Source organism: Oenanthe melanoleuca, chromosome 6 (assembly GCF_029582105.1).
Source record: "Oenanthe melanoleuca isolate GR-GAL-2019-014 chromosome 6, OMel1.0, whole genome shotgun sequence".
Classification (NCBI taxonomy): Eukaryota; Metazoa; Chordata; class Aves; order Passeriformes; family Muscicapidae; genus Oenanthe; species Oenanthe melanoleuca.
In genome coordinates this window covers 14,516,041-14,530,321 of record NC_079340.1, presented here as the reverse complement: position 1 = coordinate 14,530,321, position 14,281 = coordinate 14,516,041, and the positions used below count along the sequence as shown (strand labels likewise).

The following is a 14,281-nucleotide window of genomic DNA, read 5'->3' as shown; positions in this document are numbered from 1 at the left end:
TCTTGATTGGCAAGTGAGGAATATACCTCAGGTGATACTGAGTTTAGCAAGAATATCTGTCAGCATATAGCCAGATTGAAAGGTTTAATTTCATAATCTACAAGGAAAAAGTGCTTTTTTTTCGTTTTTGCTATTGCGCTTGTTGAGAAATTCTTCTAGTACCTGTACTTCTGTGTGTCTCCATTTTAAGAATTTCTTCTGAATTTGTCTTTTATTTGCTACTTTTTTAATTTGTTTTTCTTGACCATGGCCCTTTGCTTTCTTCTTTCACCCTCTACTCAGAACTCTTGAACTTGTGTTCTACTTCTTTGCTGATTACCTTCTGACAAGTTTTTAGAGGTTCAAAGCCAGCCAATCAGGTTAGCCTTAATTTTGAGAAGATACCAGCACACATCAGCCCTCCCTGATTTCTGACAGCCTTTGCATTTTGCTGATACTACATACTGAATCAGTAATGAAAATGGTGTCAGTTACCCTGAAGAATATTTTCTTTTTGGCTCAAAATATGATAAAAATAGCTGTCATTATTCTTTTTGGTTTCCCTCTGTGGCTCACAGTGCCATTGATCCTGAGGACCTGCTCTTTTTCTTTCAAAGCAGGATCAGGAGTTAGTACAATTTATTAAGGTGAGATAGCAGTCCCATAATTAAAGTCCACACCATACTTCCGGAGAACTTGGTGAATGTTTTGGCTGGAATTAGAAAAGGTGGTAGACAGCAATTGAAATGAGAATCAGAGGAGGAAGTGTTTTCCATGTAGCATGTAGAACTCCGGAACAGTTTTAATTAGAGCAGACATCTGAGACAAACCCCTGCAGAAGGCAGGACCAGCTTCAAAGGTAGATCAGGTTTTTCATGGCCATGTCCAGCTGGGTTTTGAATATCACAAGGGATAGACGTTGCACAAGCTCTCTGGGCAAACTGTTCAAACATTTGATTGCTTTTCATGGGAGAAATTATTTTGATGGTACTCAGTTGAAGTATTTCTTCTTCCATGTTATGTCTGTTCTTTCTTGTGTTCAGGAATAGTCTGGCTCCATCTTCTCTGCAAACTTTCATTAAATACTTGAAGAAAGAAGGAAGCTCTCCCCTTAGGTACGGGTTCTTAAGGTTCACCCAAAGCCTTTCTGCATTTAAGTGTTCCAGCATCCTAATGCTATTGATAGCTCACTACTGGACTCACTGCTCTGGCAGTGTGTTGTAATGAAAAACTCAAAGCTGGACACAGAACTCCAGATAAGGTGTGGAGACAGAGGTTTTCCTCTGTTCTGGATATATAACTTCCTTTGTCCACCTGGCTGCATGTTTGCTTATATACACCTGAATGTGATTTACCTGCTCTGTGTCATGCAGTGCTGACTCATGTTCCAAGCCTGGTTCACCAGCATCTCCAGGTCCTTCTTGGGAAAACTGTGTGGTATTCTGTCAACATTCAGCCTGTGATGTTGTGTATAATTGCATGACTTTGCATTTACCTTCGAGTTTTCTGCCAGCCCAATTCTTCAGGCTGTTGAAGATGCACTGAAAGTCAGACAGCCCTGTTCTCCAGCTTATCAACCTGTCCCTCCCAATTTAATGTTGTACATAATGTCTTACTCTCACGAATGAATGTACATAGTCTGTGGAGGAAGGAAGTTCATTCATCTTCATCTGGAGTTTTGACACTAATTATGTCTACAGACTTCCCCCTTCGTCTCCAAGATCCATATTCAGATTCTCAAAGAGAAGAAAAGCAATAAAGATGATTTTGCTCTGACATTCTCTCTCTCTTCAGTCACATAGTATCTGTATATGTCCTGTAGCAATCACCATTTTCTAGATGACATGATGGGAAACTGAAGTCAAGACTGTCAATAGGCACATAGTAGAATTCAAGGAAATACATGCATCTCAATGGAATTTTAAAGTTTAGGTAAATTTGTTCTTAAGAATGTCTGCAAATACTTCTTTGACTTAATAAGCAGTATTTTTGGTTTGCTAACATAAACCATTTTTTTTTTTTTTAATGTCAAATATTTGCTCAAGTACTAGACAGTGGCTTCATCTCAGTCAATGCTTGAGAGAGGCAGGGAGTTCATGCTCCTTAGGAGAAGAAAAAATGGCTGATGGTTGCTGCTAAAGGCTTTATTTTATGTCCATCCTGTGAGAGCAGGTTTGTTCTCAGTCTTTAATTACCCTTTGATTGTTCTTTGGGTTTTAGCATTTTCTAAATTGGTAAGAATCACTTCCAGTTGATAACGCTATTTATTGATTAATCTCTTGTCCCAGGTCAGATACGTGCTAACTTCCTTCTTCATCTCTCTTGTCTGTTTTGGAGGAGCTGGCTAGTAGCACTCCTGGTTTTCCTGGGAAGTGGCTGTGTATATTTATGTTCCAGATGCCCTGATATGAATGTTTCTTGCTTCTGCTAACTCTGTCTAGGTTTTTGCAGGAAAGGGTTCTGAGCTGATGTGTGATTACCACCCTGAATTCTCTAGTTTAGCAATACTAATATGCTTTGTTTTCTCAGAGCTTTTCAAGAAAATCCTAACACATGATTAAACTCTAAAGTAATACCTATGTTCTGTAATAGTCTATGACTTTGATTTGTGCGTTCTGCTTAGAAATAACCACATGCACAGTGTCTCCATTAAACTGTTTCAATTGAAGCACTCTGGCTGTCTCCAATTACTGTATTTCATTGAAAAAAAAATCTACCTAGTCTGTGCCCCACATGTTGAACTTAGTGCTGTCAGACTTACAGTTTTAATTTGGAAAAGTTTGATGCTTTGTCGTCAGTGTAGCAATCTTTTATTACCCATATGTGCAGAGCATCTCTACAGTTGGATGTAGCCACATAGAGCTAGGTTTAGAGTTTCAGGGGCATGTGGTAAGTGAAAGGAAACATATAGAAAGTCTTTGCTCAGTTTTCTGGAACATAATTGCTTTTCACTTAGTGACATACGTAGACAGACAAGATTTTTTTTTTTCAAACTATGTCCTTGATGGATATTTAGGGTTTGCCAAAACTGAAAGATTTAAATTGCGTTTAAAGTTTGATTTACAGAGAATTACCACAGTTATGCACATGTCTTTCTTGGATTAGCCTGGTTCTCCAGTGGATTTCTTGGCATTGTAATGATAATACTCATGAAGAATGAAACTTGTTGCTGTGTTACTTGTAATGCTACAGAGGCTTGGTGAATTTGTTTGTATGTTCTCTTTTTTTTTCTCTTGTTTCTCTTTTCCAAATGTACATTAGTTTTCATTGCATTTAGATATTAGAATTAAAGAGGTGAGCCCCAAGTCTGCTCATGGGATGAAATGACACTGAACTGTAATTCTGATATATTTAGATAAAGTTAGCCTACCTTTGTTGTCATTTTATATATGTGATCTGTTTAAGTGATGAGTACTTCAGGAAGTTTACAAGGAGAGTTGCTTGCATTGCTCATAAAAGTTTTCTTTTGGTCTTCTGTTTGTTTTTACTGAGTAAATAATGTCTCCTTTACTTACCTCCTGACATCTGAACATGGTCATGAGCCTGGAGGCAGAAACACACCTTGGTGGAAGCAGATGAGCAGTTTGCTCCCACCACTGTCTCTGGATTGTGGGAGCACTTGTATGGAGGAGGGTGATGCATTGCATGCATTTGAGAAGCCCAAAGCTTTCAATAGCCAAATGTTGTATCTGTAATTGCACATTAATTATCTAGCTAATGCACTTAAATATCACAAAATAGAGATTGTGTTAATGTTAAAAGGGCATCCATTGACTATTTAATTTTGAAAACTATATTTAAAGCTCTGCATGCTAATATGGAAATAATCTGTTTCCCAATGCCCCTTCTCTAAATATTCCATGTTATTAACTGTTCCCATAATACAATTGCATAGAAGAATTTGGTCATGGTAGCCAGAGCAGAGAGATAGAGGTCTTTTTATGACCTCTTTTTAGGAGTACATCAGTAGGTTTTGTGTGTGTCATAAGGCTGAATGGAGTGGGTGAAGAAGACGATTGAAAATAGAATGAATCTTGCATGTAATAGAGGCAATGTGATACAAGTATTTTTGTTCTTAGTAATGGAAGTTGTGTCCCACAGCTTATGTTATAACTTGTTAGGAAAGAAGGAAGTACAAATGAGTTTTTGGTAGTGTTCCAGTAATCCACAGCTAAACCAAAGTTTTTTTTAACAGTTCATCATCTAAAAGTAGCAACCTGACCCTTTTTTTATTTGCTAAAGGAAAATATGAACCTAATGGAGGGAAAAAACCCAAACAAGTCCCTCTTAAAATAATATAACTATTCATTGGAAAATTATATTGGCAAGACTTTACATATCCATCAACCTTTTGCTTCTAGTGAGGGAAAATAGTTTTCAGAAGATAAACTGGAGTAACTGCTTTTCTTTAGATGTTAGGTACTCGAGGAGTTTTAATGAAAATCTGCAGGTGCTAAACCATACGAAGGGAATTGATCACAGACTGAAACTAGGGTTGATTCAAAGGAAACAAAGGCCCCTGAACAATATAATAGTGATAGGTTGCCTAAACTATGTAGCTGGATTTAAAATACATCATTTAATATAATATTTAAATTATATTTAATCTATTATTTAAATATAGTATTTACTTTTTATGAAATGGTAAAATAAAGTACATGTAGCTTGTGGTGCTCTTCATTAATCACTTTTATGATCTTTAGGATCTTTGTGAAATTGTGTTCATTGTAAGAAATTTGCAGTACTGGTGTTTACAGAGGGTCTAATACATGTTTTTTTAATCACTTGCAGGTCTCTTGTAGCTAACCTTGCTGCTGCTAATTGCTACAAGAAGGAAAAGCATCTTGATTTGGAGAAGAACTGGAAGTTGGTGGAAAAGGCCAAAGTTTATTATATAGCAGTAAGTTCAGCCTCTCAAATTGCTAAAGTTCGTGTTACAGTACCCTGAAGTTTAAGTAATTAGCATGTCTGTTGAATGTGGTTTTGGATGATTTTATAGGAAGACAGGGAAAGCAAATGACTGCTTCAATTTCAGCATAGTTTGATTTCTTCAAAATTAGATGTACAAGTGCAGACGTATGTTTTAGTTGTATGTTCACTTAAATTGATAGGAAAAATCATAAGAACTAAGCATATTTTCAGAGCTTTTGTAGTAATGCATCAAATTTACATTTCACATTTTCTAGTAAATTGTTGTGAAGGATGCACAAATTATGTAGAAAAACACTATTAGCATAATTATTCACTGAAAACAGTTTGAGCTTATTTGTGTGAACAATCTTAATTGCTATTTATTCCGTAGTAATTACCGTGGCACCTTATAACTCAATATTTCAGAAACAATGATTTTGACAAATCTCTTAAATGTGGGTGGTGGGGCAAACTGATTTTAATGATTAAATCTTACTTGTAGAATGAAGGAGGGTTTGAGGATGGGGCCTTAATAGATTTACAATTAGTATTCTTTTTTACCCATCCAGAATGAATCAAGCCAGATAAATATATTTTAGATTATGTCTTGCCTAAATAGCAGTGAACTTGTTTTCATCTTGCTCTCAAGTTGATATGACTGATCAAAATTAACACATAGAACATCTATGACAGATTAAAACCTGATAACATGCATGTAATATATGGATTCTGTATGACAGCTGTTTCCATTCTGCTACCTGAGCTATATGGGAATGGCTGGCAAGAAGTGTAAAAAATTGATTATCCAGGAGGAACAAGTTCATTGAAAATAGTTACTTCTTTTAGGTAGTGTTAATGTCTCCCACAGCCAGTTAGTGTGCACTGCTGTAGGCTTTACATGGTTGTTATTGATTCTTGTGTATGGCCAAGACTGCCCCTTTATAACTGTCAAAAAATACTTACAGCCTTCTCAGTGTACAAAGAAAAAAATCCAGCTGTTATGACCATATGTTTATGCTGTGGTTAAAATATATGTAGGTGTATTGTCTGCTAATTTTTTATTGCTGGTGTTTTCTCGTGTTCTGAACTCTTTATTTTCCAAATGCCATGCTTGGGAATTACTGCTGTTGGCTGAAAAATTTTGGAAGGCTAAGGGTATAGTTTAAATAATGAAGAATGACAAATACTCCCAGAAGTTTTGCTGCACCAAGTTCGGGGTTGTTTTTTTTTTTTTGGGTTTTTTTTTTTTTTTTTTTTCAAATTTTCCCATGCTTGTGTATAATTCCCAATGAAGCTTCCAATGTATAATTTGGAAAAATTAAACTTAGTGGAGATGCTTCAGGAAAACTGCAAAATATTACATGAGGTGCTAAACAGGTTTGTATTTTTAAAGATAAAGCCTTCCTCTTATTTTAATTCTAGAGTCACTCTTATGTGTTCAGTCAGTTTGATCGCTTAAATTTTGACTAGGTGATTCACTACACTGATTTTTGTATATATTAAAAGCTGTTTTTCTCAGATGCCAGTTAACAACATCCAAACTTTGACTAGGAGACAGAGAATTACTGTACTTAACTGAAAATAGACCCCAAGATGTGCATGTGAAAATGGATCATTAAATAACATTGACGTGCTAATAAATGGTATTATATATTTACAAGCTCAAATTCAGATTACAGAAGTATATGATGTTTTGAGTGAAGAGCCTTGTTCACATGTACAGCAAAAATACTCAAGGATGGGCTGAAGTCAGATTTCTAGGACAGTATTACCACTTAAGGTTACAGATTGCATATGTGACTTTACTGAAGGAGAGGAGACGGTGTAGAACCATCTATGGTTCCTCGTGCTACAGTGTGCCACATCCTTTTCTTTCATTTAGCTTCCTTACTTGTGGGTTTTTAGTGATTTACCAGATTAAACAAAACCATGTAGTGGGCAATTACTCCTGAGGTAGAGGGTAGGTCTCAGTCATTAATTTGTGTGCTGTCTTCACTTTAGTCTTGCTACCTTCCTTGACTTCGCACTGTTCATGTGTTGCTTTTCATTTCCTTCTTTCTATCCAACTGTCACTTATTTCTTGAATTGCATTAGAGTGTATGTCAGTGGCAGATACTTATTCTGGGAATCCATGTCCTAAGATTATCAATCAATCTATTTTTTTGGCAGAACAGGCCAGTTGTTGCTTTAGGACAGGTCTCTGATATCCTGTGGTCATCTGAATGTGTTTCCTAGAGTAGATAACATGCTTTTCAATACAGCATTCAGCAGAAGGACCCTCACATGAAACTTAGCTCTGAAATCTAATTAATTCACAGAGGGAGGAGTAGGTACAAAGGAAAAGATAGTGAAGCGGTGACAGAACCCTTAAAGACAACTTCTGTTACCATGAATGAACACAATACATTTATTTTAGCCATCTGGTAATCAGATCCAGCAGACAAATTAGAGAAAGACTAGCAGAGAATAGGACCCAGTAAATCACAGATAAAAGCAAAATACAGAGGCTGCCCCAGCTTTCTCAAAGATGGTAAACTTTAAAGGTGTATTTTAAGCCCTTTAAAATTACTCTATTTTGTATCTTTTAAGATAGGCTACATGTACTGTCAAACGCTATGCAATTTCTTTCCCTTCTCCAGATATAATTCCTATACTTGTGGCAATTTATACCATTGACATAATATCTTCCAGTCTGTCATATTCATTTCGCTGTGGATCAGCTAGCTGTGCTGCTGGTGTCTGATTAGAATTCACTGTGAGGGATTTTATATGGCTCCTGCTGAGGCTAGATGATGTCTCTTCCTCAGACATTTCTCTTATTTCAGAATAAGTTGAGAGTCATGATAGCACTAAACACTGTCAATTCGGTCTCTGGAACTGTGAATGGGACAAAACATGAAACTAAACATAAATTTGGAGGAGAAACAGGCAAATAAACTTTTTTGTTTCTTTTTTTCTGTTCTGTGAATTGTGTTTGCTGTCAGGACTTGCATTTTGGAAACCATTTGGAAAATGTCAGAGTTGCATCTTACAAACTTGGGTGATAAAACTCCATATTTGTGCACCTTTTCTTATTTTAAGAGGCATCTGTGGGAATTGCTGGTGTTCAGTTTCTTTAGCATTGCACACAAACATTTTGACATTATTAATGAAACTTGCAGTATATAGCTGTTAATTTTCATATTTTACAAAGGCCTGAAATGCAAAGATATTTTTATTGTCAGTGATTTCGGTTAAAAAAATATGTTGATAAGAGTTACTTAGAAGAGCAGAAAAAATTGAGGAGAATTTTGGTTAATTGATTCCAATGGGTAACTCTGTGTTACTGTATATAAGTAAGAAATTTTGCATTTTTTCTTCCATAATGGGAAGAAAAGGAGAAAATGCTTTCCTTCATTAAAAGCTGAACTTAACCTTGTGAAATCTTAACTGTATCAATTCATACATAAAACTTACTCATACAGACAGTGAATTTTAACTTTCTCCCTGTGATTGTTTTCAAGCATGGTGGTTTCTTAGATATATGTTTTCTCCTGTTCCAGTTAGCCATCCTTATTTCAGCCTTTTATTTAGTTTTACTCAGTTTGTCCTTCAGTCCAACACCTGCATTTGTTTAATGTTTGCAGTTGGTGATTAAGAGGTGGATGGAACACTGCCATTTGATTTTCTTGGTGCTAAAGTAATGTATTTCTTCTTGAAAGTTCCTTCTGTGCTTCAGTTGGTTCTTTTTGTTTGGTTTTTTTTTCTGTCCCAAGCACTTTCCTTTACTGAGTGACTGAAATGGCACTATTGACTGCACTTGTGTTCCTAGTCTGTGGTAACATGAGTCTTATCTTAGAACGGATCAGTAAAGTAGCTGTCAAAACCCCAAAAAATTTTATTATTTGGCTGCTTGATTTCATAATCTGTAATAGTTTAAACTATTTTCTTCTCCTACTTCTGCATAGTAAATACTTGAAGTTTCTCAGTGATGATGCCCTTCAGTTATACCACATTGAGTATAAAATTTTCTAATGCTGTTAGATTTGTTAGCCCACAGTTGAATTACATTCACCACCTTCAGCATCTTTTGTGCTTTCAAAGTTAATATCAAGTGTAGTTTTTGATGATAATGACAGTTCTGATGAAGACCAGGAATTCTAGGCTTAGGCTGAGTTTCCAGGAGGAAATATCATTTATTACAGCAAATCATAATGAACCCAATGCAACACACCTATCTGCTGGAGAAAATTTTAAAACTCCAGCCACCCTGGTCTGTTTCAACAAACACTATATTTATTTCCTTTTAATGCCTAAGTGCTTGTCTAAGCAGAGAGTTACTGTGGTAGTGTAGTGGGCTTGATGGAGGAATTATCTGGTTTCAACACGAGTCTGTCAAAACATAAGCTTGATGTCAGCAATGAGTAGCAAAGCTTAAATAACATTCTACAGTATTTTACATGGAGTTTGGCTATTCTGCTTGAGAAAAAATGCTGATTATTATAACAATGTAAGTATAAATGATATTTCTTTTCTGCTGTCTATTCCTTTTAGAAGTGTATTCAGTGAATGCATTTTTATTGTAATTTACTGCTATGATAAGTATGATAATACTTACAATGGATTATAATAGGCTTTTTCCTTTGAGATGTGCTAGGTCTGTGTGTGCATCATAGGAAACAAGATACTGGCAGGAAGCAAAATATCCCTGAAAAAGGACACCTGTTTGAATAACTTCACAGGAGTTTCCCATTGATAGTTTTTGCTGTAGTGCTCTGGCACCAGTATGTTATGCCATTTGACATGCAGAACTGTTTCTCACACTGATGAATAGGTTTTGTGGCCAGGAAAACACTATACTGAATATCTTAGCCATAGAGGAGGTGCAGCTAGCAACAGTGACCTGTGGCCTTTTTTGATGGCTTGGATAACATCCCCTTACTGAAACCCACCATCTTGAGGCATTGTGTTTTCTGGAAGTCATAGCTGAAGTGGGATGCATTTGTGATGGAGAGATGATAGACTCTATCTAACCACGAAGCAAATCTGCCATTTACTGCCTTCCAAAACAAATACAGGGAAAAAACCCGTTTCTCTCTCATAAATACAGAAATCCACAGCTTTATTTCTTGAATTAAAATGCAAAAAAAGCTTTGTCTAAACTGGCACCAGCCACATGTTTGGTCATCCTGTGATATATTTAGGAAGTGAAGTGCATTAGCTGCCGTTTCAGGTATAACTTCTCATGCATAAACTATTTTGTTAGTGTTTTCTCAAGTAACTTATGTGAAAAAGTGAATTAGAAGCTTTTTTCTTATTTTTTGTTGTGAAATTTGGTCTTCAAGATGCCATTCTTCAAAGTGAATGCTTTGTACTTTACGCAGAAAAATATGTCACTGGCTTTAACAAAGGTTGTACCTCCTGTTTCTATAGGATAAAATTAATGAGAATCTGTCTAACATTGTAAAAATATTTAGTTCTAAATGTTCACCTTTACCTCTGTGTTAATTTTTTTAAGATGAAGAACATCCATATTTCCTTTTCAGTCCTTCTCCTCCTACCCCAGTAGCCTTTAAATTGCAGATATGTTTCTTCAGCACAGTAATTAGTGAAGTTCAGTCATCACTCCTTTTATCATGTGATTTTTGTGTGGTTTTTTAGAAGAATGCCTTATTAGAACACTTACACAGCCAGTCTAGCTGCAACAGCCAGGCGGCAATAGCAGTGCCATTTTTCACAAAGAAAATGTTGAAAAGGAGCCAAATGTTTGGTGGCAGAGTCTGTTGCTAGGAAATCAAGTTCCTGAGGCGATTAATGACAAAGCAAGCAATAAAAAGAAGGCAGAATTACAGATTTAAAAGAGAGGGAGAAAAAAAGTGGTTGGTGTTATAATTACCCAAAGAAATCCGTACTCATTAAATTGGCTGTTTTTATGATTGACTTTAATTGGAGGTTAGCTCAGATATTTAGCTCCTTTCCCACCCCTTTAAACACACACATGCACATAATCTGTAGAACTGCAGACTTGTTTTTCTAAGCATTGAGAGGAGCTTGCCCTGTAATTTGATCCCCACTGACAGATGCATTTTCTATGCTGCCATTTTGAATTAACCTATTGTGCAACAATTTTCCTCAGCTCTGTTGAATAAAACATCAAGTCTTATTACCTCAGATGGATTTGATAGAGTAAAAGAATGTACTTCTAGCTGAAGTAGACTATTTGCAATGAGTTCAGTGATTTGAACTCTGCCAACAAGCACCAATAATTTGTGATGTATACTTAAAGAATGAAAGAGAGAGGAGCCACGTGGGGGGTCTTTTTGGCTGTATGAAGTTCAAAGACAAACCTTGGAGTAATATTGTTGTATGTGCTAAGGTTATGTCCCGAGATCAAACCTTTTTAGATAAAGCATGTTAACTGAGATTTTTTACTATTAAGCAGATTAGGTTTGAACTAGAGATTCTCTTACCTCAGTAGTTATCCAAACTGTCAGGCTACTGTGGGTTTAGAAAAATAAAAATCGATCCCCATCTCCCAGAAGCCCCAATAGTTGAATTTTACCTCTGAGACTTCTTTTGCGAAGAGAAATGTTCCCTTATAAAGTTAGACTAGAATAAACGATGTTTTACAATTATATTAAATTCCAAATAATTCTGTGATAAGGGGAGAACAGGATTTCACCTTATTCACTTTTCTGCCCAATTAGAAAAACTTACACAGTTGCTTCAACAAAATTTTGGCACAGAAATGGCAAGGCAACTGACCCTGACATTTAAATCCTGTCATGTTTCATTGCTCGTTTCAAGACACTATTCCCTACTTGGAGCAAGTGATAAGTGAGAAAATAACCTTTTACAATACCTGCAAGTGAATACACAGAAGCGAACTGTAAAAACTAAATGATGCCATAGCTCTCCGAATTCCGAACCAAACAGTGAAACAATAGAACTGTGCATATTCTGTCCAACAAAACCCACATTACTAATCAGATGCCAATGCCAAGCTGTCTGCTTTGTTAAATACCCAGGTTCCCTGAGGCAAGAAGACAGCTGCTATAACTACTATGAAATTTGGTAGCTCAATCTATTTTTGCTACCCTTGGGCTATCAAGCTACTGTTAATTCAGACCACCCCAATTGGTACACTTTAGGGATTTTTTTCAAAGTGTTTGTAATTAAAATGATAAAACATCATTATTACTCCAAAGATGTTGTGCATGCTTTGTGTTTGACAGATACCTACAGAGATAAACCCAGCGTGTAATTTTCATTGACATAGTGGTTGTGATTGCATTACCCTTTTTAAAAGTATATTGCTTTTTAAAGGCAGGGGGGGAGAAGAAGGGAAAGGGCATGCTTTTATTTCATTATTAGAATATGTAAATCTGTTGAAATACTAAATCAGTCTCTTGGTTGTAAGGTACTTGTCTGCAAAGACTGAATCAGGCTTTGTAGCAGGCTGGGGAGTGCTGGGTGTTCACAAGGGACAGGGACCTGCTGTGCCACCCACAGCTCACTGCAGAGACCTCTGCTCCCAGATGCCTCTGCCTTTAGGGACACTGACTCTCAAATCATATGTAAAGTCTGGGCAGACTTAACACACTTATTTAAATGTAAATTAAAAAGGGAAGACTTCATAATCATAAGTTGTGAGGTGAGTCAGTTGGAAGGGAAATTTTTACTGTAGCTTCTCATGCAAGTCTGGCTTTATTCAATGCTCTCCTTATGAGAGCACAAGAATTTTGTCTGTTACTATGTCAACTTTATTAGAGCAAAATCTCAAAACTAAAGCACCATCAAATCAAGGCATTAGAAGCTCTGAAACAATATTAGTTCTATCTTGTATTAATTTTTATCTCAGTACGTCTCTGATAACATTTTAAAAAATAATTCAAGACTGTTCTAAAGACCAAAACTTGAAATTTGTGGATTTTTTTCCTATCAAAATTTATCATAAATTCGTAGTCACCACTGTGTACAGTTGGTTGAAATGTGAGATTCCTCCTTTCACCTAAAGGACTTGATCTCATTAACATGAAGAAATGTCATAGTCTACATAACCCTGAAATATGTATTGTGTCTATGTCATCAACTTTTACATGAAAAAACCATAAAAATTCTACAGTGACTGTGCTCTGTTTTACATGAAGAAAGTTTATTTTTTTAACAGCAAAGGCTGTGCATAACTTTAGAGCTCTGCTATTTATGATAGCTCACTACTTACTCTGAAGTGAAAATTACAGTTTCATTTATTGTTTACTTGTGTAATAAGGACAGTGCCATTGTTTAAATACAAAACTTTTTTTTTCTTCAAATGGTTATGATGAATGATTTGCTTTGAAATGAGCATTGAAGTGGTAACATTTGGGCATGATATTTCAAAGCCAGTAACTTGCAGTGAAATCATAGAATGTTAAAATATGCATGCACATAATGCAAGGGTATTCAAATATGCTGCTTCTTATCCCAAAACTTAAACTCTATGAGGGGCATTGATCTTCACTGTAGACTATAGATGCTTTGAAATAACAGGATAGGAACCTGCAGGCTACTTTTTGGTTCTGCAAGAAACAATTACTGTTTTAGAAAGTAAAAATGTTTTTACAGCATAGCTAATCAATATCCTAAAAGTCTGTCAAGAAAATTGTTGTGCTACCTTGTGCTTAGTAATTGTGTACTTGGAGTAAAAACACTATTTTGCAAAAATGCTTCTGCATGAATTTTCAATGTTAGCATATTAAACACATAAATAGTATGCCTTGCAGACTAGGCTTTTTACAACTTTGTGATAAATTCTTTGGCTCTTTAGGAGGCAGAAGGGCTGAGTCCTGCCAGCTTTGTTTGTTATCAGGTTTATTTGAAACAGGAGTTGACTGATCCCAAAAGCAGGCTCTGGAAGTTCATTTGAAAGGAGCTACTGAGAAGTTTTTGTGGTGTGGCTTTAATCCTCCTGATTGTCAGGCTACTGTTCAATCAGCAGTGCACCAGGTCACCTTGGTAAATGTGCTTCAGACTGTCTGGTTTGGTCAAAAGAAAGAAGACCCTCCTTTTCTCTTTTCTTTTTCCTTTAATTAAGAGTAGAATGCTCAAGGAAATACTACATTCTCTGAATAAGTAATAAGTGCTGTTTTTGAATTTTTTTTTTAATTTGGAGAAGTGGATGTGAGACTATTTCTGTCTAAGGAATATACAGACCATCATGGTAGCAGGTAGTGCTTGACAGATAAAACATCATTTTAGCAATGTGAACAATAGAAAAACACCAATACTACTCCTAGAAAAAACTCTTAGAGTTTTTCCGCAATAGAAGGATTTTGCTGATGCAGCTGCTGTGGAAAACCATCCTGGGGATTTACACTTCTTTCTGGCATAAGCACCCTAATATGGAGGCACTTTGTGACAGCTGCTGCAC

At 36.1% G+C, this 14,281-nt stretch overlaps 1 protein-coding gene across 1 annotated transcript in view; it reads left to right on the top strand.

Moving 5' to 3' along the window:
- Nucleotides 1-14,281, top strand: part of ADK (adenosine kinase) — a 234,395-nt gene that overhangs the window by 86,601 nt on the left and 133,513 nt on the right. The window contains exon 6 of the mRNA XM_056495131.1: nucleotides 4,771-4,879. Within this exon, the coding sequence (XP_056351106.1) occupies nucleotides 4,771-4,879 (109 nt within the window). The remainder of the gene's footprint in view (nucleotides 1-4,770; nucleotides 4,880-14,281) is intronic.